The following is a 27237-nucleotide window of genomic DNA, read 5'->3' on the forward strand; positions in this document are numbered from 1 at the left end:
CAGGAAGGAGGCTAGGAAGAAAAGAAAACACATACAAGGACATGTGCTCCTAAGTAGGCCACAGCTTCACAGCAAGCTGATTGCTTTTTCTTTCAGGATGTCCTCAGAGAGGCCCTACAGAGCTTTTGTACCTCTGAATAGTGCTTTTGGGGTTGGAGGGATAAATGGAGAAAATTCATCCACTGGTTCCTCTATTCCATTGACAAGGTCAACTTCTCTGCACCTCTTGGCTTCATAGGGCAGTGGGGTTTGGGTGTGAGGGAGGTGCATTCTGATCAGGACCCCAAGTCCCAGGAGGGGCTGGGACCCTTGAGTGGCAGAGGCAGCTGCCTGGTTCTATGACCACAGGAGCAGTGCAGACTGTGGCTGGGGTCTTTCAGCCAGAGGCATCCTGCACATCTGCTCACCATTGCTTAACCACCAGTGTGTTAATCCTCAGCTCCATAGCCCTTGGACAAAGCAGCTGCAAGCTTTAGTGACTCACCACAAAACCCTGCAGCCTGAGGCTTTGGGCTCATCTCCTAGGTTCAGTAGCCAAAAGCCAACTGAATTTCAAACAGACCAATGGCTTGAAATACATTGCTGTGGATGGTCAGGGTGGAAAACCCACAGGGCCTGTGTGTAGTAAGCACCACCAAAACCTAAAGCCACCTGCTCTGGCAAAGCCAAGCCTCCATTCTTGCTATGCATTTTGCTCTCCTGAATTCTCCTCTATTTTTATTTCTAAGGTTTGAAACCTTGTGTGCTAGATACTGAACCTCCAGGCGCTCTTCAGTAGCAATAGGTCCTTTTGAAAATTAAAGCAAAGGAGCACACATGCTCCCATGGATTATTCTTGGCATGAGGAAGGGAGACATAGAGGCTGGGCTATGCGTTCCCATGTTCTCCTCCTCAAGTCACTACAGAAGTTAGTAACCTCTCTTCCCCTGGGGAGGAGCAAGGGAGGGTAGAGAGACGCCAGTGTTCTGCTAATTAACTCCTTTCCTGTTGCCTCCCGGCCAGAGGGACATCTGTGCCTGGGAATAAAGTAATTCCCCTATTTCCCCTGTCTTGAGAAGTTGCAGGCATTCATGAGGTTAAGCCTTTCTATAAGCTCTTTTACAAGCTCTGTTGAGCAAACAGCTAACAAATGTTCCAGTTGACCCTCGGGCTGGAGGGAGTAAAACTTCCTGGAATATCGCATGCAGAAGTCTCCGAGAAGATTGCCCCCTGTCAAGGGGGTAGGGAGGAAGCGGGTGTGACCTGAGGGTGGTGACCCGCTTGATAAGGGAATCTCTGAGGATACAAAAGGGAGGCAAGAAAACAGAATAAAGGTCTGACTCCCAAGAAGCAGGGAGCCCTGAGTGATGGAACCATACTTGTCTCCTGAGTGCTGATTTCTTAAGTCACCCTCGACGCCCCTCTCCTGACTCGGCTTCAAGAGCTGGACGCGGCACTTTCCCAAAAAACAGGCCTGGGAAAGAAAGTGCTTCCTTCAAACATCCCCAAATTTCTGGGCATATCTGTTGAGCTCTCTTTAAAGCCCTCTCACTGAGCTTTGCTCTGGGGGCCACTTCTTGAGGGGCTGATGAGTTCCTTGAAGTTCAGCAAATTTCCCTGGGTGATGAGAGATCACCTTCCCTTCTCTAAGCAATTAGAGAGATTGAGTTGGGAAAGGAGGTAAGATGCACAGTGTCCCTTACTGGATTAATGGTCTCCTTCCTCAATCACCCCCTCAATGGGCAGCAGTCATTGTCTTAAAAAGGATGGTTGCAGAGGCAGGTGCTGAATGGTGAGTGTGGCCACTTCTTAGTCAATCCTGTAGGGAGGTGTGCTGAAGCCACTCTTCAGAACATGGGGTAACTATCATGTATTGAACTCAGCTTAGGGGCTTTGGGTTATTTTGAGAAAACAAGGTTAGTCCCATGCAACATTGATACAAGTTCATTGATTCACTAAGAACTGAGCATGTTTCCTGTACCAGCCCTGTGCTGTCTGTTGGACACGGTATGAGAATGGGAACAGGGCTACAAGTCAGAACTAGTCATAACACTCACCCCTGGAGAGGGTTTAAGTACAGGGAGAGAAGCAGCACACACATACACTCTAGTAAGGACTACAAGAGACATAGGTGGAAAAGGTTATGGAAATCCACAGGGCAATGTGACTCATTTTGCATGGGTTGGTGAGAGAAGGCTTCACCAGGGGGTGACATTTGAACTGGGTCTTGAAGGATAGGTGAGTTTGGCAGACAAGAGAAAGCGGGAAGTTACTAGGAAAAGGCACTGCATGTGCAAAGGCATGGCCACTTGGAAGGTGGTGGTGTGTTCAGGAAGTGGAGAGAAGTTTGTGGGTCTGGAGCATGTGGCATGTACTCTGTGGGTTAATGGGAGTATTCGGAGATGAAGCTGAAAATGGAAGCTGGAGCTAAATTATGAAGGGTCTTGTGTTCTAAGGAAGAGTCTGTGCTCTGGATAATGAAGGATTTTAAGCAGAGGAATACAGTTGGATTTAGAAAGATCATATTAGTAGTTCTACAAGGGATGGTTGTGGAAGGGGAGGGCCTGGAATTGGGAAAGCCTGTTACGAGACCTCTGAGATAGTGGGGAAGTGTCTCAATGAAGGCAGTGGGAGTGGGGACTTAAAAGAGACATGATTGAAGGATGTTTAGGAAATGAAGTCAACTTGACTTGATGGTATGACCAATTCAGTGCAGGGGCTCCGGGAAGGCTATGTATCTCCTAGCTTGGATAACTTGGTAGAGTTAACTTGACTTAAAAAGTTAACTTAAAACAACAACAACTTAAACAATAAATTGTTAACTTAAAAACAAAACAATGAACCAAACCAAAAAAAAAAAAAAAAGGAACACAAGAAGGGAAAAAATTCAGTGGGGACCATTAGTTGGGTTTTATATTGTGCTTGAGATATCTTTGGGTCATGGAATTTGGGCTCAGAAGTGGGATAGAACAACTTTGAGTGGAGAGGACTAAGGGGTGTATTAACTCATTAATTTCATGGAAAATATAAGGCCTGAGGGAGGGAAATAAGGATGGCAGCAGCTGTTTCTTCCCTACCCAGGGTGACTGATGAAGCCCAGCGTGTTTTGTAGAGAAGGTCCCACAGCAGCAGGAATAGCTGTCCGAGGATGATTGGCACAAGGAGCAGTGGCGTCTGTGTGAGTGGCACCCTGGGAACAGGCAGTGGGTGGCATCTGCCAAAGCTTCTCGGGCTTTGTTACTCCGAGTAGCTAGGGACCAGCAGCGTCAGTATCGCCTGGGAACTTGTTAGAACTGCAGAATCCCAATTTTCATCTAGACCCACTGAATCAGAATCTGCATTTTAATAAGATCCATAGGTGAGCTGAAGTCACGTTTGAGAAGCCCTGTCTATTGCTGAATAGATCCTTCATCACCCAAATTCCTTCTCTTAGTCTATTTCTTACTAGGGAAGAGAGGAGTTTTGCCTGCATTTCCCAGAAAGAACACTGCATCAGATTCCACTTTGAGGGTAAAAATGACATTTAATTATCCATAGTATCCTCCTCATTCATTCATTCATTCATTCAATTAAATAGGAATCGCGCACGTCTCATATTCCGGTATGCATTCCATCTGCATCAGTGCTTCTGGCCACGAACTGACTGGGTTTTTCTGGCAGGGAAGAATCTGGGACCTGGGGTGTGAGATCCACCCACTTGAGCAGGTAGATTTTGATGCATTGGGCAGTGAAGTTATCCTGGTATCAGGTGCCAACCATAGATTTTCAGATAGGCGGGAGAGTGTGAAATGCAGTCCACAACAAGTCCAGTATATGTGCTCCTGTGGACAAGTGCTGTCCCATTTTGCAGAGCTCCTCAGCAGCTCCACTAGACTGATGGCAGTTGAAAAATTCACCCACAGAAAGCAGGACTTCCTTGATGGTGCTCCGGAGCAGTCTGCATCGAGGAGTGGTGGTGTGTATGTGGGAGCAGGATCAGAATAGAAAACAAAGCTGATGTCCACTAATAAAGCCAGGAGACATATGGGGCCCTGGGTTGGGAGCAATGTGCCATTAGACAAAAAGATGGCCAGGGCAGGTGGGAGCCAGGGGGCCTCTATGCTTTGGCTAGACTGGAAGCATGGGCAACTTAACACAAAGACCATTGGATGGAGTTTAAGTCTTCCTGCTTCAATGGCCCCTCTTCTCCAAGGGTGATTTTGGGGTTCAGAGGCTGAGACAGCAGTGGGAGAGATTGTGTGGACTCATCCGTGAGATGCTGAGAAAGGCAAAAGCTGAGTCAAATAGTCGGGGTTGATGCCGCCTTTACCTGGGCATAGATGACAGAGGAATCCTAGGAGGAGAGAACACGTGGTGAGGCCAAGAGGTTGGCAGTCTTGTGGGGGAGGGCATGCATGTCACTGAACTCACCTTGTCCTTAAGAAGCCCAGGTATGTTGGTGGCTGTGGAGAGAAGGGAAGTGTTTGGCAGTGAGAGGCTGGTTCAGCACTCTCTTCCTGGCATCTGTGCTGCTAGTCCACACACAGCTGTCTCTTTGGGGCCATCTCTCACTTTTGTGAATGTCAGTCATTCCTTTTGGTTCTGTCCTTGTACTGCAACTCCTGCTTTTCTAAGACACAAAGCTTCACATCTCTGACCCACTTTCTCCTTGACATCATCTTAAATTTTGTTTTGCACTCTGGGCTGCCTACGACCTCTCAAAGGAAAGTCATCTAGCTTTCTGTCCTGTGAATTCTTTGATTATAGATTTGTATCATGTATTATAGCAAAGCTACATGGGCAGGAGTAGAGGCTGTGCATTGCTTTAGAGAGCAGACGCTGATGCAGACCCTCAGGCTGAGTCCTTGGTCTGCCTTGTTATCTTTGTGACCATGGGCAAGTCACTCAACATCCCCTGCATCTATTTCCTCATATGCATGATGGGGCTAATAATATTATCTGTCTATGGAGTTATTGGAAATCTTATGTGAGTTTTTATATAAATATGTATATATACATTTGCAAATATATACATATAATTTCTAATATCTATCAATATGTTCATGTGTTGAGCAGTGCCCAGGTACCATGTACAGTTTTAAGTGCTATCAATATATTTATATTTATAGCATATATATATACATATATATTTGTTTACTTTTTATTTCTAGCACCCAAAACTGTATCTGGCATACAGGAACTGCTCAACACATGATAGGGGTTAGAAATTATTATTACTGTCACATTATCCTAAAACTGGAGTTAAACACGACATTCTTCAGACCAGGCCCTTTCTTCTGGTTTGGAATGAGCTTGAAAGCTCCCTGGAATTACACTGAGAAGCATAGCTAGGTCCAGAGCTTAGATTCTGGAGAATGACTGTTTTGTGATTTTTTTTTTTAGTCACATGACTTCAGGCAAGTCATTTAAACTATGCCTCAGTATCCTTATCTGTAAAATGGCAACAATTACAGTGCCCACCTTGAAGGGAGTTGTAAGTTTTGAATGAGCTCATATGTGTTAGAGGTGGCCTATAAACCAAGAATGGCGTGCAACACCATTCACTTTTGACTTTATACAAGAGAAACTGGAAAACCAGAGAGGGAAACACAAGTGGCTGAAATCATACAGGGCAGAACTAGGAAGAAAAGCTTGCCCCAAAGGACCTTGTTTTCCTTTTGTGCACTGAGTGGGAGAAAACAACTGACTGGGGATTGATACCAGTACACCGTCATCATCAAAGCTAGAATTTCCAGATCTTTGTTCTTATTTGAGCCTTGCAATAACCCTATGAGATAGAGCTGTGGGTAGAAGGCTGCCTGCTTCCAAGATGTCCATGCCCTAATCCCTAGATCCTGTGAATATATTACCTTAAATGGAAAAGAAAAGATTTTTCAGGTGTGATTCAGGTTAAAGTCCTTGCCATGGGGAGATAATCCTGAATTATCCGGGTGAGCCCAACCCAGTCATAGGAACCCTTAAAACTGGAGAGCCCTTCCCAGCTGTGGTCAGAGGGAGATGTGACTATGGAAGAATGGTTAGAGATGCAACATCATTGGCCTCGAAGATGGAGAGAAGGGACCACTAGTCAACAAATGTGGGGGCAAGAAAACAAATCCTCCTCACCCTGCCTCTAGGACTCTCTAGAAAGGAGCACAACCTTGATTGAAACTTTGAATTTTAGCCAGGTGAGGCTTTGGACCTACAGAGCTGTAAGATAAATCTGCATGATTTAAGTCACCAAGTTTATGGTAATTTGTTACAGCAGCACAGGAAACTAATAGAGGTAGGTAGGGCATGATAATATTGCCCCATTTTGCAGGTAGGAACACTGAAGCTCTGAGAGTTTGACTGCCCAAGCTGGTGGTTGGTTACACAGGTTATACTGAGACCATCTGTGAGAATGGAGAAAGCAGCATTGGTGGACTTGGGTTAACCTCAAGCAGCGATGATGGGCACAAGTTAAGAAGCCTCAATGACCCAGCAAGAAGAGTGGCTATGTGCCCGGTTTGCCCACCTGCTGAAGGCACAAGTCACTCAACATCCCCTGCGTGAGCCACACACAGAAATAGGCTGTCAAAGCTGAGGCTCAGCCACAGCAGAGTCTTTAAGTCTTACCTGCATGTTTCTTTTTCTTTTGGACGCACTGGACTTCCAAATAAACTATTTCTCTTCCATTAGGATTCACTTGAAAAGAAGTTGAAGTTTCAGAAGGGGTGGGTGTGGGCTGGGGTCAGGGGGCACTCTAAGGTTCTTGCCTCTTGTCTGAGATACTTCTCCCTCGTCCAACCAGAGATTGTTCTCTAGAGGGACGAAAGCTCCTCCCCACCCTGCCCCACCGGCTTCCAATGTGGACCCTTCATCATCTCCCCCTCCCCCACTCCTGAGCCAACCCTGGGGCCCCAGCCCAAATGGGGATCACATGCCCTCACCATTGCAGTACACTGGCTGCATTTCTATGCTGGCTGGTAAGTTGTGGTAGGTGGGCTCTTGGGTGCCAAAATCGGGAGGGCTCCTGTGAGACACAGAACTGCTGAAGTTTCCCAGGAATCTTCACAAACTAGTTATAATAATCATTCCCAATTAGTGAGTCCCTCCTACAGGGTACCTGCCAACCCTGGAAATTTAGGTGACTAAGGAACAAATGGTCTATGGCTATTACCATTACAAATCAAGATAAAATGATACTATTTATGTTTCCAACTAAATGGTCACCTGGTACTAGGCTCTGCGCTAATGTGTATCACGATACTATGAAGTGGGTTCTATTATTATGATTTCATAGTTGAAAAAAACAGAAGTTCCAACAGGTGAAGTGACTTTCTGATCATACAATCAGAAAGGAGAAAAGCCAAGATTCAAACCTTGCCCCAAAGCCTCCCTCTCCGTCACATCAGGGTCTCAGAAAAATCAGTCATCAGGGGAGCTCTGGATTTTGACATGGGCTTGCCCTGAGGCAGCATGTAAGTTGCACAGTGGATTCAGTAAAGTAGCCTCTTCTTTACAGGCCCACTTTCCTGCTTCCTGCTGGCAGAGTGACCTCTGTGGGTGGCCAAGTTCTGTGGCTTTGTATCCTTGGCTGTAGTCACCACAGTGGTTGATTAGGTTGGGTCATGTCCAGAGCTTTCCAGGTTGATAACTTATGATCATCCCAAGACATGGAGGGATTCAGTGGCCACTCAGACAACTGAGGCAACAATGGCACAAGGATATGAGTTAATAAATAGTAACTAATGCTTGATGCAAGAAGAAGACCCATCTAGCCAAAGAGGTGGGTAAGAAGGTCCTGGAAACTGCCTTGAGAAGGCAACATGGAGTTAGCACGACCCATCTCAGCCACATACAGCAGGATGTGGACTCTTAGCAGTAACATGCTCAATTCCATATTTCTACCCTGTGAGCATTTCATTTCCAAGAAAGGTCAGTTCTAGGAATACAGCCCAGGACTTACCTGATGGGTTCAGAGATAGACTTTTTTCCTGCAAAGGAAAGGAGAGGATCATTGGCTCCAGAAGGAGAAGCCTTTTACAGGGAGCAGAATTCATAGGAGGCTTACCTAGGACCTGCTGGGAGTTGCTATCACTGAAGTTTGAGCCCTTCTTTGCTATGCCTAAGGGAGGTGGGAGATGGGCTGGCGCATTACTGACCCTGGCCTCCAGGGGGCTACATTTGTAATGTGAAACAGGTGGCCACAATCCACAGTCTTTGAACCTGGGCTTTGTAAAGAATAGTGGTTGATGGCTGCAGGTAGGAAAATGCACTTTATCAGCTGTGAAAATACACTTAAAAAATCAGCTGTTATCAAATCCCATTCAACTCCTACTTTCACCTGTATTTCTCCAAATCTTTATTCTTCTCTTATAACTTTTGGGGGGTCTGGACAATTTTGGGGGGTCCAGGGAGATACTGGAGTTTTTGATACTGGATAAAAGATATTTCATCGAGACGTCTTCCACCCTTTGGGGCTGTGTGGAAAACTGTGTTTGGTAAAGAGGAGCTCTGGGGAGCGGCAGGAGCACAGCGGTGAGTGGGAACTGCAGAGGGGCTGGGCTGGGGTGGGGGTGGGGGTGGTTTATAAGGGCAGCGTTCTCCTGAGGAAATAGAGATAGGACGGGCATGAGCGCTCCCTCAAAGGCAGCCGGGGAGAAACGCACCTGCTTTTCTTGCGAGCCCGCAGTAGCCGAGCAGGGCCACAGCGGCCAGGCCGGCCAGGCTGAGCAGCCCTCCGGTGACTCCGGCGGCAACAGGTCCGCTGTTCCCGGTCAGGCCTGAGGGGGAGACCCGGTGCATGAGTCAGAGGGAGAGGCTCGTGGTCGCGAATTGTCTTCATCTCTGGGCTAGGAAGAGAGAGCGAACCTAGGAGACAGGACTTCTGAGAGGTCCCTGAGCCAGGCAACTGGCCAGGAAGGCTCTCCCTGGTGGGCAGTGGCTGCATTCCCTTACGGGAAACGGCCTGCTCTTTCTGAGGACGCTCACATCCGAGCCGAAGGCCAGAGTGAAGGTCAGGATGCGCTCTAGTAGTGAGAGGAGTCAGCCCCCGATGAGCTTCATATTCGGTGCTCCCCTTTCTCCTCTCCTCCCCTTCTCCGACCTTCACAGAACCATTATTTCAGATAATAGCGATGGACAGAAGGCCAGCCCCTGTGTCTCCTCCTCTAGGAAGCACAGGCACTGCACTAGCCAGTCTTCACAGCATTCCCACAACGGTTTTGGAGAAAACAATTTGTCCACATCTGTAGCCTGGGTCGTAGGAAACTTACCTCTGATGTGAAGTGTCAACACCTCACTGCGCTGGGGCCCCAGGCCATTGTCAGCATCACAGGAGTAGTTTCCATTATGTTCTACGGTCAAGGAGAGGTTGATGGACACTCCTCCTCCGGAGGGGGCCGACCCGTTCCCCAGGGTGATGTCCTCATGATAAAACCGGTACAGGATGGGGGGAGAGCCCCTCTCGGCCTCGCAGTGAAGCTCCACCACGTCCCCCACCACAGCCTGGGCCCTGGGAGTCCTGAGGGTGAGGACGGGGCGAGACGCTGGAACTGAAGGAAAACAAAACGTCTACTTCTGATGTATGCATAAAGGAACAAAAAATACTATAAACAAGTGGCAAAAGATCTCAGTCTTGAAAAATACAACAAAACATATAAAACAAATTTAATTACCTTAATCTACAAATAACTTCCAATGCACTAAAACGTTAATAGAAAAAATGCGAAAAGAGTATGAAACACTGAAAAATTCCAGCAGCCAATAAGTATATGAAAGCATACTCTTCATCACTAAGTAAATATATACAAATAAAAACAACCACAAGATACTATTTTTCCCTACCCATCAGATTGCCAAAGCTTAAAAATCCTTATGTAGTTGTGGATAAACAAGCACCTTGATTTGATCTACATAGGAATGCAAATTTGAGAGACTTCCTTGATGGCACTTTGGCAATAGTAAACAAATTTAAAATGGACTCAAATTTCTGACCCAGTAAGACAACTTCTAGGAATATCTCCTTTAGGGATACTGACATAAAATATGCAAAGATATTTATACCAGGATTTCTGTTGTAGCATTTTTATAATAGCTAAAAACTAGAAAACAACGTAGTTGGCTGATTAATGAAATATGAAAGACATCCAAGATATGTTTTTTTTTAACTAAGGTAAAGATGCATTTTTTTTTTATGCTTACTTTTATTTTCTTACTCATCTACCCATACCCTGGACAAAGGGGGTGTCAGTCACAAGGTTTTCACAATCACGTGGTCACCCCAAAATAGCTGCATAGTTATGCAATCATTGTCAAAGATCAAGGCTATTGGGTTACAGTTCAACAATTTCAGGTATTTCCTCCTGGCTATTCTGATATATTAGAAACTAAAAAGAAATATCTATATAATGAGTCAGTGGTCACAATCATTTGTTAAATCTCAGTTACACCTTCTCCCTCGCATCTGATCTTTCTCTTAATCTACAGAGGTATCTGGGCAATGAGCCTTCTAACTTCATTGTGCTGAAAGCGGGTGTCAACATTATGGGATGGAGAAATGACACCGGCTGATGTTCTTGGAGAGGCTGATATCTCTGGGTTTCAGGGCTTATCTGGAATAGGAAAAATGTGGAGGCTTTAAATTCCTGAAAAAACAAACTTAATAAGTAAAACTTTTATAGAGGCTTAGAGCTCAGGGTTTAAAAAAATTTTTTTTTATTAATTAAAAAAAATTAACAACAAATGAAACATTAAGATATCATTCCATTCTACATATATAATCAGTAATTCTTAATATCATCACATAGTTGCGTATTCATCATTTCTTAGAACATTTGCATCGATTTAGAAAAAGAAATAAAAAGACAACAGAGAAAGAAATAAAACGATAACAGAGAAAAAAAAAGATTATACATACCATACCCCTTACCCCTCGCTTTCATTTACCACTAGCATTTCAAACTAAATTTATTTTAATGTTTGTTCCCCCTATTATTCATTTTTATTCTATATGTTCTACTCTTCTGTTGATATAGTAGCTAAAAGGAGGATCAGACACAAGGTTTTCACAATCATTGAGTTACATTTTGAAAGATGTATCATTATTCAATCATCATCAAGAAACACGGCTACTGGAATACAGCTCTACATTTTCAGGCAGTTCCCTCCAGCCTCTCTACATCTTGAACAACGAGGTGATATCTACTTAATGCGTAAGAATAACCTCCAGGATAACCTCTCGACTCTGTTTGGAATCTCTCAGCCATTGACACTTAGTCTCATTTCACTCTTCCCCCTTTTGGTCGAGAAGGTTCTCTCAATTCCTTGATGTTAATTCTCAGCTCATTCCAGGGTTTTTCTCAGTCCTTTGATGCTGAGTCTCAGCTCATTCCAGGATCTCTGCCCCATGTAGCCAGGAAGGTCCACACCCTGGGAGTCATGTCCCATGCAGAGGGGGGAGGGTGATGAGACTGCTCGTCATGTTGGCTGGAGAGAGAGGCCACATCTGAGCAACAAAAGAGGCTCTCTTGGGGGTGACTCTTAGGCCTAGATTTTAAGTAGACTTGACCTATCCTTTGTGGGGTTAAGTTTCATATGAACAAACCCCAAGACTAGGGGCTCAGCCTATAGCTTTGGTTGTCCACACTGCTTGTGAGAATATCAAGAATTCAACTTGGGGAAGGTGAATTTCTCCCCGCTCTCACCATTCCCCGAAGGGGGCTTGCAAATACTTTTCCAGTCATTGATCAAATCACCCTGGGATTCATCGGGGCATCACTCTGGACAAACCAACAAAATCTCATGTCCTACCTGAGATTGCAAGTACTTATGACGTTCAATCAAACTATCTACATAAGTTATATTAGGAAATGCACTAGTCAAAATATAAATTTTGTAACAAATACACATTTTTTGCTTTCTCCGCCGGCCCGCCGTGCGGCGCCCACGCCCCGCAGCAGCTGAGCCGCCCGCCCTCCTTCTCCCCTCTCTTTCTCCGCCGGCCCGCCGCGCGGCGCCCACGCCCCGCAGCAGCCGAGCCGCCCGCCCTCCTTCTCCCCTCTCTTTCTCCGCCGGCCCGCCGCGCGGCACCCACGCCCCGCAGCAGCCGAGCCGCCCGCCCTCCTTCTCCCCTCTCTTTCTCCGCCGGCCCGCCGCGCGGCACCCACGCCCCGCAGCAGCCGAGCTGCCCGCCCTCCTTCTCCCCCCTCCTCCCCCTCCTGCTCCGGCTGCTCTCCAACCACCACGGTGCCCTCTTCCCCCGCCTTCACCGTGCTCCTCCGCCACCAGCCTCGACAGCCTTGCCGCCCTCACCTTTCCTCCTCCAGAACAGCTACTGGGGGAGTGGAGATAATACAGAGCAGCTCCCGGAGCCACGAGAGAGATCAAAGGAACAGCGTACCCCATCCTGGAACGGCTGACTATCTGGGAGAACCAGCTCCGGTGAGATCACCAAGGGGCACGGGCTTTCCTGGGTGGGATGGCAAGCGACCGGAGTCCCTCCCTTCCACCTTCCCGGGCCAGCTGGTAGAATTGGACAGGCGGTCCCCTTAGGCCGCGGCGGCTGGTGCCCCCACCACACGAGGCCCCCCGGAACAACTGAGATAGTTGGGTCGGAAATCCCCAGACTGCGGAGAACAGTGACCGGGGGATCCCTTCCAAACACATGACTCCCCCGTCGGCTGGGAACAGTGCACTCTCTCGGGCTGCGACAGCTGGCGCCCTCCCGCCACGCTTGGTGCCCCGGGCCGACTGGCTAATTTGGCCGGACGCTCTCCTGTGCTGCGACGGCCGGCGACCCTCCCCGCGTTTGGAACCCCGGGCCGGCTGGCATTCTTCCAAGACGCTTCGGCTGCCGAACCTCCCCTACGGCGAGAGTTTTCCAGAGTTGAGGGACCCACAGCAACTTTCGCTGGTGGAACCCACAGACAGGCGTGTGCCACGAGCGCCACCTACTGGGCAGGATAGGAAGAACAGAACCCAGAGATTGCACAGAAAAATCTTTCAACCTGTGGGGTAGAACACCCGGGGAAATCTGACTAAATGCCCAGACGCCAGCAGAAGATAACGGATCACGCTCAGAAAATTGAACATATGGCCCAGTCAAACGAAGAAACCAATAGTTCAAATGAGATACAGGAGCTGAAACAACTAATGCTGAATATACGAACAGAAATGGAAAACCTCTTCAAAAACGAAATCGATAAATTGAGGGAGGACATGAAGAAGACATGGGCTGAACATAAAGAAGAAATAGGAAATCTGAAAAAACAAATCACAGAACTTATGGAAGTGAAAGATAAAGTAGAAAAGATGGAAAAAACAATGGATACCTACAATGACAGATTTAAAGAAACAGAAGATAGAATTAGTGATTTGGAGGATGAAACGTCTGAATTCCAAAAAGAAACAGAAACTATCCGGAAAAGAATGGAAAAATTTGAACAAGGTATTAGGGAACTCAAGGACAATGTGAACCGTACAAATATACGTGTAGTGGGTATCCCAGAAGGAGAAGAGAAGGGAAAGGAGGAAAAAAACTAATGGAAGAAATTATCACTGAAAATTTCCCAACTCTTATGAAAGACCTAAAATTACAGATCCAAGAAGTGCAGCGCACCCCAAAGAGATTAGACACAAATAGGCGTTCTCCAAGACACTTACTAGTTAGAATGTCAGAGGTCAAAGAGAAAGAGAGGATCTTGAAGGCAGCGAGAGAAAAACAATCCGTCACATACAAGGGAAACCCAATAAGACTATGTGTAGATTTCTCAGCAGAAACCATGGAAGCTAGAAGACAGTGGGATGATATATTTAAGTTACTAAAAGAGAAAAACTGGCAGCCAAGACTCCTATATCCAGCAAAATTGTCCTTCAAAAATGAGGGAGAAATTAAAACATTCTCAGACAAAAAGTCACTAAGAGAATTTGTGACCAAGAGACCAGCTCTGCAAGAAATACTAAAGGAAGCACTAGAGTCAGATACAAAAAGACAGAAGAGAGAGACATGGAGAAAAGTGTAGAAAGAAGGAAAGTCAGATATGATATATATACTACAAAAGGCAAAATGGTAGAGGAAAATATTATCCAAACAGTAATAACTCTAAATGTCAATGGACTGAATTCCCCAATTAAAAGACATAGACTGGCAGAATGGATTAAAAAACAGGATCCTTCTATATGCTGTCTACAGGAAACACATCTTAGACCCAAAGATAAATATAGGTTGAAAGTGAAAGGTTGGGAAAAGATATTTCATGCAAACAATAACCAGAAAAGAGCAGGAGTGGCTATACTAATATCCAACAAATTAGACTTCAAATGTAAAACAGTTAAAAGAGACAAAGAAGGACACTATATACTATTAAAAGGAACAATTAAGCAAGAAGACATAACAATCATAAATATTTACGCACCGAACCAGAATGCCCCAAAATACGTGAGGAATACACTGCAAACACTGAAGAGGGAAATAGACACATATACCATAATAGTTGGAGACTTCAATTCACCACTCTCATCAATGGACAGAACATCTACACAGAGGATCAATAAAGAAATAGAGAACCTGAATATTACTATAAATGAACTTGACTTAACAGACATTTATAGGACATTACATCCCACAACAGCAGGATACACCTTTTTTTCAAGTGCTCATGGATCATTCTCAAAGATAGACCATATACTGGGTCACAAAGCAAGTCTTAACAAATTTAAAAAGATTGAAATCATACACAACACTTTCTCGGATCATAAAGGAATGAAGTTGGAAATCAATAATAGGCAGAGTGCCAGAAAATTCATAAATACATGGAGGCTCAACAACACACTCTTAAACAACAAGTGGATCAAAGAAGAAATTGCAAGAGAAATTAGTAAATACCTAGAGGCAAATGAAAATGAAGACACAACATATGAAAATTTATGGGACGCAGCAAAGGCAGTGCTAAGAGGGAAATTTATTGCCCTAAATGCCTTTATCAGAAAAGAAGAAAAGGCAAAAATGCAGGAATTAACTGTCCACTTGGAAGAACTGGAGAAAGAACAGCAAACCAATCCCAAAGCAAGCAAAAGGAAAGAAATAACAAAGATTAGAGCAGAAATAAATGAAATTGAAAACATGAAAACAATAGAGAAAATCAATAAGACCAGAAGTTGGTTCTATGAGAAAATCAACAAGATTGATGGGCCCTTAGCAAGATTGACAAAAAGAAGAAGAGAGAGGATGCAAATAAATAAGATTAGAAATGAAAGAGGAGACATAACTACTGACCTCACAGAAATAAAGGAGGTAATAACAGGATACTATGAACAACTTTACGCTAATAAATACAACAATTTAGAAGAAATGGACAGGTTCCTGGAAAGACATGAACAACCAACTTTGACTCAAGAAGAAATAGACGACCTCAACAAACCAATCACAAGTAAAGAGATTGAATTAGTTATTCAAAAGCTCCCTAAAAAGAAAAGTCCAGGACCAGACGGCTTCACATGTGAATTCTATCAAACATTCCAGAAAGAATTAGTACCTACTCTCCTCAAACTGTTCAACATAATCGAAGTGGAGGGAAAACTACCTAATTCATTCTATGAAGCCAACATCACCCTCATACCAAAACCAGGCAAAGATATTACAAAAAAAGAAAACTACAGACCAATCTCTCTAATGAATACAGATGCAAAAATCCTCAATAAAATTCTAGCAAATCGTATCCAACAACACATTAAAAGAATTATACATCATGACCAAGTAGGATTCATCCCAGGTATGCAAGGATGGTTCAACATAAGAAAATCAATTAATGTAATGCACCATATCAACAAATCAAAGCAGAAAAATCACATGATCATCTCAATTGATGCAGAGAAGGCATTTGACAAGATTCAACATCCTTTCCTGCTGAAAACACTTCAAAGGATAGGAATACAAGGGAACTTCCTTAAAATGATAGAGGGAATATATGAAAAACCCACAGCTAATATCATCCTCAATGGGGAAAAATTGAAAACTTTCCCCCTAAGATCAGGAACAAGACAAGGATGTCCACTATCACCACTATTATTCAACATTGTGTTGGAAGTTCTAGCCAGAGCAATTAGGCAAGAAAAAGAAATACAAGGCATCAAAATTGGAAAGGAAGAAGTAAAACTATCACTGTTTGCAGACGATATGATACTATATGTAGAAAACCCAGAAAAATCCACAACAAAATTACTAGAGCTAATAAATGAGTACAGCAAAGTAGCAGGCTACAAGATCAACATTCAAAAATCTGTAGCTTTTCTATACACTAGTAATGAACAAGCTGAGGCGGAAATCAAGAAATGAATCCCATTTACAATCGCAACTAAAAGAATAAAATACCTAGGAATAAATTTAACCAAAGAGACAAAAAACCTATATAAAGAAAACTACAAAAAACTGTTAAAAGAAATCACAGAAGACCTAAATAGATGGAAGGGCATACCGTGTTCATGGATTGGAAGACTAAATATAGTTAAGATGTCAATCCTACCTAAATTGATTTACAGATTCAATGCAATACCAATCAAAATCCCAACAACTTATTTTTCAGAAATAGAAAAACCAATAAGCAAATTTATCTGGAAGGGCAGGGTACCCCGAATTGCTAAAAACATCTTGAGGAAAAAAAACGAAGCTGGAGGTCTCGCGCTGCCTGACTTTAAGGCATATTATGAAGCCACAGTGGTCAAAACAGCATGGTATTGGCATAAAGATAGATATATCGACCAATGGAATCGAATAGAGTGCTCAGATATAGACCCTCTCATCTATGGACATTTGATCTTTGATAAGGCAGTCAAGCCAACTCACCTGGGACAGAACAGTCTCTTCAATAAATGGTGCCTAGAGAACTGGATATCCATATGCAAAAGAATGAAAGAAGACCCATCTCTCACACCCTATACAAAAGTTAACTCAAAATGGATCAAAGATCTAAACATTAGGTCTAAGACCATAAAACAGTTAGAGGAAAATGTTGGGAGATATCTTATGGATCTTACAACTGGAGGTGGTTTTATGGACCTTAAACCTAAAGCAAGAACACTGAAGAAGGAAATAAATAAATGGGAGCTCCTCAAAATTAAACACTTTTGTGCATCAAAGAACTTCATCAAGAAAGTAGAAAGACAGCCTACACAATGGGAGACAATATTTGGAAACGACATATCAGATAAAGGTCTAGTATCCAGAATTTATAAAGAGATTATTCAACTCAACAACAAAAAGACAGCCAACCCAATTACAAAATGGGAAAAAGACTTAAACAGACACCTACCAGAAGAAGAAATACGGATGGCCAAGAGGCACATGAAGAGATGCTCAACGTCCCTGGCCATTAGAGAAATGCAAATCAAAACCACAATGAGATATCATCTCACACCCACCAGAATGGCCATTATCAACAAAACAGAAAATGACAAGTGCTGGAGAGGATGTGGAGAAAGAGGCACACTTATCCACTGTTGGTGGGAATGTCAAAGGGTGCAACCACTGTGGAAGGCAGTTTGGCGGTTCCTCAAAAAGCTGAATATAGAATTGCCATACGACCCAGCAATACCATTGCTAGGTATCTACTCAAAGGACTTAAGGGCAAAGACACAAACGGACATTTGCACACCAATGTTTATAGCAGCGTTATTTACAATTGCAAAGAGATGGGAACAGCCAAAATCTCCATCAACAGAAGAGTGGCTAAACAAACTGTGGTATATACATACGATGGAATATTATGCAGCTTTAAGACAAGATAAACTTATGAACCATGTAATAACATGGATGGACCTAGAGAATATTATGCTGAGTGAATCCAGCCAAAAACTAAAGGACAAATACTGTATGGTCCCACTGATGTGAACGGACATTCGAGAATAAACTTGAAATATGTCATTGGTAACAGAGTTCAGCAGGAGTTAGAAACAGGGTAAGACAATGGGTAATTGAAGCTGAAGGGATACAGACTGTGCAACAGGACTAGATACAAAAACTCAAAAATGGACAGCACAATAATACCTAATTGTAAAGTAATCATGTTAAAATACTGAATGAAGCTGCATCTGAGCTATAGGGTTTTTTTTGTTTTTGTTTGCTTGTTGGTTTGTTTGTTGTTGTTGTTTTCTACTATTACTACTACTTTTATTTCTTTTCTTTATATTAACATTTTATATCTTTTTCTGTTGTGTTGCTAGTTCCTCTAAACCGATGCAAATGTACTAAGAAACAATGATCATGCATCTATGTGATGATGTTAAGAATTACTGAGTGCATATGTAGAATGGTATGATTTCTAAATGTTGTGTTAATTTCTTTTTTTTTTCTTTCCGTTAATTAAAAAAAAATACACATTTTTTGCTTTAGTCTTACACATAAAGTGACATTTTAAAATATTAATTACGGTCAAGATGGTGGCTTTACAACATGTGCGTTTTAGTTCATCCTCCAGAACAACTACTAAATAACCAGAAACAGTACAGAACAGCTCCTGGGGACACGTCAGTGACCAGACACATAGTGTACCCCATTCTGGACCAGCTGGTCCAGCTGCGAGCACCCCCCAAAACCGTGAGTTCCCAAAGCTGCGGTGGCCAGCACCCCTCCCCCACAGGCCGCTTCCCAGAGGGTAAAGGAAAGGACTTTACCAGCAGCAGGAACTGGGCACAATCAAACGCCAATTGTGGAACTAATTAACAAATTCTGACTACTAAAAATAGGCCCCCAGCTTAGATGAACCCGATCAAAGCGGAGGTTGCTCATTTTTGCCCTGGCGCCAAGGGGGCAGGACTGACGGAAAAAGGCGGAAAAAAAGAGAAGGAAACAGGTTTTTGCGGCTGTGTATCTACAAAGGCTTGACTGCCTCTGGATACAGTGGCAGGACTTTTCAAGCTGCAACTGCCCTAGGCATAGGCAGAAGTGAGCTCTTTTGGGGGCTTGTCTGGAGCCTGTGCCTTCCCCAGGGGAGGGGTGAAGCCCAATTCAGGTGGAATCCCTCCATCAAGGAATTCAGACCCCAGGGCTTGGAAATTTGAAGCCATTAAAACCAGCCTGCAACCTCTCCTCTGTCTCCACCACGCCCCCAGCAGGGAGAGTTTGCCAAAGTTAAAGGTACCGCATCATCTTATGCTGGTGGGACCTGCAGTCAGACAAGCGCCACACACAGGGCAGGATAAGAAAAACAGAGTCCAGAGACTTCACAGGAAAGTCTTTCAACCTGCTGGGTCTCACCCTCAGGGAAAACCGACGCAGGTGACTCTTTCCTCCTGATAGGAGGCCAGTTTGGTCTGGGAAAATCTGGCTGGGGTCTATAATATCTAAGTAGACCCTCCTAAGTGTGGCAGGGGGGAAAGGCACCACACAAGCAGGGCAAGAAACAAGAAAACAAGAACTGAAAAATTCTCCTCTGTTAAACAAAACTTAAGCTAAAGGTCCAGATAAAGCTGAATGGAGTGTCAAGGATCAGATAGACAACAAATTCATCCAGCAAGAAAACCATAGGTAAAAGAAGTGAAAGCAATCTCCAGAATAAACTAAAAAGGTATTTATATGCCTAGATGCCAACAAAAATAACAAATCACACTAGGAAAATTGAAGATATGGTCCAGTCAGAGGAACAAACCAACAATTCAAATGCCATACAGGAGCTGAAAGAATTAATTCAGAATGTATGGACAGACATGGAAAACCTCATCAAAAACCAAATCAATGAATTGAAGGAGGATATAAAGAAGGAAAGGAAAGAAGAAAAAGAAGAAACAGAAAGTCTGAAAAAACAAATCACGGAACTTATGGGAATGTAAGACACGGTAGAAGAGATGAAAAAAAAACAATGGAAACCTACAATGGTAGATTTCGAGATACAGAACATAGGATTTCAAAACTGGAGGATGGAACATCTGAAATCCGACAAGAAACAGAAACTATAGGAAAAAAAATGGAAAAATATGAGCAGGGACTCAGAGAATTTAAAGACAATATGAAGCACACGAATATACGTGTTGTGGGTGTCCCAGAAGGAGAAGAGAAGGGAAAAGGAGGAGAAAAACTAATGGAGGAAATTATCACTGAAAATTTCCCAACTCCTATGAAAGACTTAAAATTACAGATCCAAGAAGTGCAGCGTACCCCAAAGAGAATAGATCCAAATAGACATACTCCAAGACATTTAATAATCAGAATGTCAGAGGTCAAAGAGAAAGAGAGGATCTTGAAAGCAGCAAGAGAAAAGCAATCCATCACATACAAGGGAAGCCCAATAAGACTATGTGCAGATCTCTCAGCAGAAACCATGGAGGTGAGAAGACAGTGGGATAATATATTTAAATTATTCAAAGAGAAAAACTGTCAACCAAGAATTCTATATCCAGCAAAATTGTCCTTCAAAAATGAGGGAGAAATTAAAACATTTTCAGACAAAAAATCACTGAGAGAATTTATGACCAAGAGACCAGCTCTGCAAGAAATACTAAAGGGAACACTAGAAACAGATACGAAGACAGAAGAGAGAGGTATGGAGAAGAGTGTAGAAAGGAAGACTATGAGTAAAGGTAAAAAGAAGGAAAATTAGATATGACATATAAAATCCAGAAGGCAAAATAGTAGAAGAAAGTACTACCCATGCAGTAATAACACTGAATGTTAATGAATTAAACTCCCCAATCAAAAGACATAATCTGGCAGAATGGATTAAAAAACAGGACCCATCTATATGCTGTCTCTACTCAAAGGACATGAGGCCAAGGACACAAATGGACATTTACACACCAATGTTTATAGCAGCATTATTAACAATTACCAAGAGATGGAAACAGCCAAAATGTCCATCAACAGATAGCTGACTAAACAAACTGTGACATTTACATAAGATGGAATATTATGCAGCTGTAAGACGGAATAAAGTTATGAAGTATGTAACAACATGAATGGACCTTAAGGACATTATGCTGAGTGTGATTAGCCAGAAACAAAAGGACAAATACTGTATGGTCTCTCTGATATGAACTGACGTTAGTGAATAAACTTGGAATATTTCCTTGGTAACAGAGACCATCAGGAGATAGAAATAGGGTGAGATATTGGGTAATTGGAGCTGAAGGGATACAGATTGTGCAACAGGACTGAATATAAAATCTCAGATATGGACAGCACAATACTACCTAACGGTAATGTAATTATGTTAAAACACTGAATGAACCTGCATGTGAGAATGACAGAGGGAGGAGGGCTGGGGACATAAATGAAATCAGAAAGAAAGATAGATGGTAAAGATAGAGATGGTATAATCTAAGAATGCGTAGAGTGTATCATAATAGTGCAATGCACATGTACAAATTTTAAAAAATGTTTTGGCATGAGGAAGAACAAAGGAATGTCATTATTGCAGGGTGCTGAAAATAGATGATAATTAATACTTTAAAATGTCACATTATGTGTGAGACTAAAGCAAAAAATGTTTATTTGTTACAAAATTTATATTTTGACTAGAGCATTTCCTAATATAACTCATGTAGATGGTTTGATTGAATGTCATAAGTACTTGCAACCTCAGGTAGGACATGAGATTTTGTTGGTTTGTCCAGAGTGATGCCCCGATGAATCCCAGAGTGATTTGATCAGTGACTGGAAAAGTATTTGCAAGCCCCATTTGGGGAATGGTGAGAGTGGGGAGAAATTTAACTTCCCCAAGTTGAATTCTTGTTATTCTCACAAGCAGTGTGGACAATCAAAGCTATAGGCTGAGCCTCTAGTCTTGCGGTTTGTTCATATGAAACTTAACCCCACAAAGGATAGGTCAAGTCTACTTAAAATTTAGGCCTAAGAGTCACCCCCAAGAGAGCCTCTTTTGTTGCTCAGATGTGGCCTCTCTCTCCAGCCAACAAGACGAGCAGTCTCATCACCCTCCCCCTCTCTGCGTGGGACATGACTCCCGGGGTGTGGACCTTCCTGGCTACATGGGGCAGAGATCCTGGAATGAGCTGAGACTCAGCATCAAAGGACTGAGAAAAACCCTAGAATGAGCTGAGAATTAACATCAAGGAATTGAGAGAACCTTCTCGACCAAAAGGGGAAAGAGTAAAATGAGACTAAGTGTCAATGGCTGAGAGATTCCAAACAAAGTTGAGAGGTTATCCTGGAGGTTATTCTTACGCATTAAGTAGATATCACCTTGTTGTTCAAGATGTAGAGAGGCTGGAGGGAACTGCCTGGAAATGTAGAGCTGTATTCCAGTAGCTGTGTTTCTTGATGATGATTGAACAATGATACATCTTTCACAATGTAACTCAATGATTGTGAAAACCTTGTGTCTGATCCTCCTTTTAGCTACTATATCAACAGAAGAGTAGAACATATGGAATAAAAATAAATAATAGGGGGAACAAACATTAAAATAAATTTAGTTTGAAATGCTAGTGGTAAATGAAAGCGAGGGGTAAGGGGTATGGTATGTATAATCTTTTTTTTTCTCTGTTATCATTTTATTTCTTTCTCTGTTGTCTTTTTATTTCTTTTTCTAAATCGATGCAAATGTTCTAAGAAATGATGAATATGCAACTATGTGATGATATTAAGAATTACTGATTGTATATGTAGAATGGAATGATATCTTAATGTTTTGTTTGTTAATTTTTTTAATTAGTAAAAAAAGTTAAAAAAAATTACCATCTATTTTCAGCACCCTGCCATAATGACATTCCTTTATTCTTCCTCATGCAATAACATTTTTAAAATTGGTACATTGTAGATTTCACTATTATTATATACTCTAGGCATTCCTAGATTATACCATCTCAATCTTTAACATCTCTCTTTCTTTCTATTTCATTTATGTCCCCAGCCCTCCTCCCTGTATCATTCTCACATGCAGCTTCATTCAGTGTTTTAACATAATTATATTACAGTTAGGTAGTATTGTGCTGTCCATTTCTGAGTTTTTGTATCCAGTCCTGTTGCACAGTCTGTATCCCTTCAGCTCCAATTACCCAATATCTTACCCTATTTCTATATTAGAGCTGCATTATATTCCATCGTATGTATATACCACAGTTTGTTTAGCCACTCATCTGTTGATGGACATTTTGGCTGTTTCCATCTCTTTGCAATTGTAAATAACGCTGCTATAAACATTGATGTGCAAGTGTCCGTTTGTGTCTTTGCCCTTAAGTCCTCTGAGTAGATACCTAGCAGTGGTATTGCTGGGTCATATGGCAATTCTATATTCAGCTTTTTGAGGAACCATCAAACTGCCTTCCACAGCGGTTGTACCATTTGATATTTCCACCAACAGTGAATAAGTGTGCCTCTTTCTCCACATCCTCTCCAGCACTTGTCATTTTCTGTTTTGTTGATAATGACCATTCTGGTGGGTGTGAGATGATATCTCATTGTAGTTTTGATTTGCATTTCTCTAATGGCCAGGGACGTTGAGCATCTCTTCATGTGCCTTTTGGCCATTTGTATTTCCTCTTCTGAGAAGTGTCTGTTCAAGTCTTTTTCCCATTTTGTAATTGGATTGGCTATCTTTTTGTTGTTGAGTTGAATAATCTCTTTATAAATTCTGGATACTAGACCTTTATCTGATTATGTCGTTTCCAAATATTATCTCCCATTGTGTAGGCTGTCTTTTTACTTTCTTGATGAAGTTCTTTGATGCACAAAAGTGTTTAATTTTGAGGAGTTCCCATTTCTTTCTTTCTTCATTGCTCTTGCTTTGGGTGTAAGTCCATAAATTGCCTCCAATTACAAGATTTATAAGATATCTCCCTACATTTTTCTCTAACTGTTTTATGGTCTTAGACCTAATGTTTAGATCTTTGATCCATTTTGAGTTAACTTTTGTATAGGGTGTGAGATATGGATCCTCTTTCATTCTTTTGCATATGGATATCCAGTTCTCTAGGCACCATTTATTGAAGAGACTGTTCTGTCCCAGGTGAGTTGGCTTGACTGTCTTATCAAAGATCAAATGTCCATAGATGAGAGGGTCTATACCTGAGCACTCTATTCAATTCCATTGGTCAATATATCTATCTTTATGCCAATACCATGCTGTTTTGACCACTGTGGCTTCATAATATGCCTTAAAGTCAGGCAGCGTGAGACCTCCAGCTTTGTTTTTTTTTCCTCAAGATACTTTTAGCAATTTGGGGCACCCTGCGAGCTCAGAGTTTTTCTCTAGGATTTTCAGGCATACTATTGGTGCGGGGTTGGCACACTGTGGCAATTTGCAAAATCTGGCTGAAGTTTGCATAAGAGTAACCTCCAAAATGACCTCTAACTCTTTTTAAAAATCTCTTAGCCACTGAAACTTTAGTTTCTTTCATTTCTTTTCCCCTCAAGGTATATTCTTAAGTGAAAATGCACATTTCCTAAAGAGGTGGCTTGAAGCTGCATGTACCCCAGAAAGAAACATGTTTTTAAAATCTAATCCATTCCTTCGGGTGTAGACCCATGTGAGCAGAATCTTTTTTTGAGGCTACTTCAGTTAAAGTGTGGCCCACTTCGTTCAGGATGGGTCTTAGTCCTATTGCTGGAGTCCTTTATAAATGGAAGCAAGACAAGGAGAGAAAGCCAAGGAAGCAAGAAGATGAAATCAATGAAAACTGGAAGAGAAGGGAGAGATCAGCAGAGGCTGCCATGTGCCCTGTGACAGAGGAGCCAAGGATTGCTAGCTGCCTGACTTTGGAAAGAAAACATCACCTGATGTGCCTTGATTTGGACATTTTCCTGCCGTCAACTGCAAGCAAATAAATTCCCATTGTTTGAGCCAACTTATTTCGCGGTATTGCTTTGAGCAGCCCAGGAAACTAAAACACGTAACAACATGTGTAACATGATTCTATCTTTTGAGAAAAATGGTATGTTTTTATGTTTAAAGAGTATTTCTGGAAGGATATACGTGAGATTGTTAACAGTGGTGATACGTGAATGTGCATGAGAGAAGGTTGAAAGAGACTTTTCGAAACTGATCCTTTTGTACTGCTTGATTTTTTTTTTAGTCATGAAGATTTAAGTATTCTTTCAGAACAATAAATTATTAAAAACTAAAAAGTTGTGTTCAAATGTGGGCACAAAGGACATTATTAATTATAATGCAGACTAATGTTAAGAGTTGGATTGGCCCATGTTTCATACCTGGCTTTAACAGATTGTAAGCTAGTTACTGCACTCCTCTAAGCCTGTTTCCTCTCCTGAAAATTGGTGTCATGGTCAGGTTCATGTGTCAACTTGGCCAAGTGGTGGTACCTGTTTGTCTGGTTGGGCAAGTGCTGGCCTGTCTGTTGCGATGAGGACATTTCAAAGAATTAAATCATGATCACGTTAGCTGCATCCACAGCTGATTCCATTTGTAATCAGCCAAGGGGAGCGTTTTCTGCAATGAGTGACGCTTAATCTAATCACTGAAAGCCTTTTAAGGAGGATTGAGAAGAGACAGGCTCTCTTCCTGCTTTGGTTGGTGAGCCTCTCCTGTGGAGTTCATCCAGACCCTTCACAGCCTGCCCTGTGGATTTTGGACTCTGCGCTCCTACAGTTACGTGAGACATTTTTGTAAATTTTATATTTGCGAGTGTTTCCTGTTGATTCTGTTTCTCTAGAGAACCCTAGCTAATACAGTTTGGTACCGGAGAGTGGAGTGCTGCTGCAGTTTGCAAATACCTGATATGTTGGCATGGTTTTTTGATGGCTAAGGGGAAGATTTTGGAGGAACTGTGAAGAGAATGATTTGGAAAGAGGTGGGCCACTGCATAGGCCCTTGGAAAGGGTGGGACTGCCAGTTTCTAAAGCTGAAGGATAAATGACTTTCAGACTTTGAAATCCAATGGTGTTTGGCCTGCAGGTTTTCCTTCCAGTTTCTCCCTATGGATCCTGTGACTGTCCCTCCTTTGCATATTGGCACCAGATAACTTGTTTTGAGATTCATAGGTCCACAGTCAGAAGAGAATTTGTGCCACTTTAATATCATTTAAAGTGATGCATATAGTTGCCAAATTGACAAGGGGTGGACATGTGGTAGTTAGGTTCAGGTGTCAACTTGGCCAGATGAAGGTACCTAGTTCTGTTGCTGTGGACATGAGCCAATGGTATGTGAACCTCATGTGTTGCTCATTACATCTGCAGTCGGCTAGGAGGCTGCCTGCTGCAATAAATGATGTTTGATTTAATTGGCTGGTGCTTAAATGAGAGAGCTCAACGTAGCACAGCCCAAGCAGCTCAGCATACCTCATCTCAGCACTCGCAGCACAGTCCAGGCCTTTGGAGAGAATTCACCCTGGGGAAAGTTGTTGGAACCCAGAGGCCTGGAGAGAAGGCCAGCAGAGACTATCCTGTGTCTTCCCATGTAAGAAGGAACCTCAGTTGAAAGTTAGCTACCTTTCCTCTGAAGAACTATACGTTAACTAAAAAATCCCCTTTTGTTAAAAGCCAATCTGTCTCCGGTGTGTTGTATTCCGGCAGCTAGCAAACTAGAACAGCTGGGGATAAAAGTGGTACCAACCTTGTATGTCACTACGTGAGATGCTACATGCAGTGCACTGAGCACAGGTCTGGTGTATGGTAAGGATCCAGTAAGTGTTGTTGATGATGATGCTGTTGATGGTGATGCTATAATAAATATTCTTTTTTTCTGGAAGTTCCTGATCTCCATGACCTGTGTCCTAGCTCCAGAACTCAGACACAGTTCATGAAGGCCAGGCAAGAAGCCTTTTTAGATATAATGATAACAGGAGAAGTGGTAATGTGCATTTCTGTTGGGAACCATGGATACAAGGGAGAAGGGATGAACAGAAAATCATGAATATAGGGTATAGAAGGTAAATGTGCTGGTTTACTGTGTTGTGAGCAGAGAGGGCACAGCACTTGATCAGTGGCACATGCCTGCATGGAGGACCTAAGAGGTAAGATGTAAACTATGTGGCAAGAGCAACTGGGAATTTCAGAGGAAAACTGGCTGAGGTGGGTGCTGCTGGTGAGGGAAGAAGAATGGTCTGGGTGAATGGGAAATATCAAATCTGAAATCAAGTCACCTCCTGGATGGCAAAGAGAGGGCTGTCTTGATGAGATGCTGGATCCTGGGCTAGCATTCCTAAATCAACCTACTCGTGTGACTTTGTGTCTATTTCTTATGATACCCACAGATCTGGACAAGAAGAACTCTGAATATCAGCCTGTATTTTGCTGTATGCATCTCAGAGAGTGTTTGCATGCTTATTTCAAGGTCTCCTGTTTTGCTGGGATGAATCCCAGGAGAAGTGATTCCCAGCTTCTCCTTTTGCATG

The 27237-nt window shown here is 42.7% G+C and overlaps 1 protein-coding gene across 8 annotated transcripts in view; it reads right to left on the reverse strand.

Moving 5' to 3' along the window:
- Positions 1–3285: 3285 nt before the first annotated feature.
- Positions 3286–27237, reverse strand: part of FCRL5 (Fc receptor like 5) — an 84978-nt gene continuing 61026 nt past the window's right edge. For 6 of the 8 annotated variants that reach the window (XM_077156551.1, XM_077156554.1, XM_077156556.1 and 3 more), the window contains 7 exons: positions 9219–9497; positions 8613–8726; positions 7910–7937; positions 6891–6973; positions 6577–6645; positions 4390–4421; positions 3286–4312 (listed from right to left, as the gene is read on the reverse strand). In XM_077156551.1, the coding sequence (XP_077012666.1) occupies positions 4259–4312; positions 4390–4421; positions 6577–6645; positions 6891–6973; positions 7910–7937; positions 8613–8726; positions 9219–9497 (659 nt within the window). In that variant the 3' untranslated portion in view covers positions 3286–4258. Of the gene's footprint in view, positions 4313–4389; positions 4422–6576; positions 6646–6890; positions 7019–7909; positions 7938–8611; positions 8796–9218; positions 9498–27237 lie in introns of those variants that run through there. The other 2 variants (XM_077156555.1, XM_077156557.1) reach the window with 2 other exon arrangements.

Source organism: Tamandua tetradactyla, chromosome 4, assembly GCF_023851605.1.
Source record: "Tamandua tetradactyla isolate mTamTet1 chromosome 4, mTamTet1.pri, whole genome shotgun sequence".
Taxonomy (NCBI): domain Eukaryota; kingdom Metazoa; phylum Chordata; class Mammalia; order Pilosa; family Myrmecophagidae; genus Tamandua; species Tamandua tetradactyla.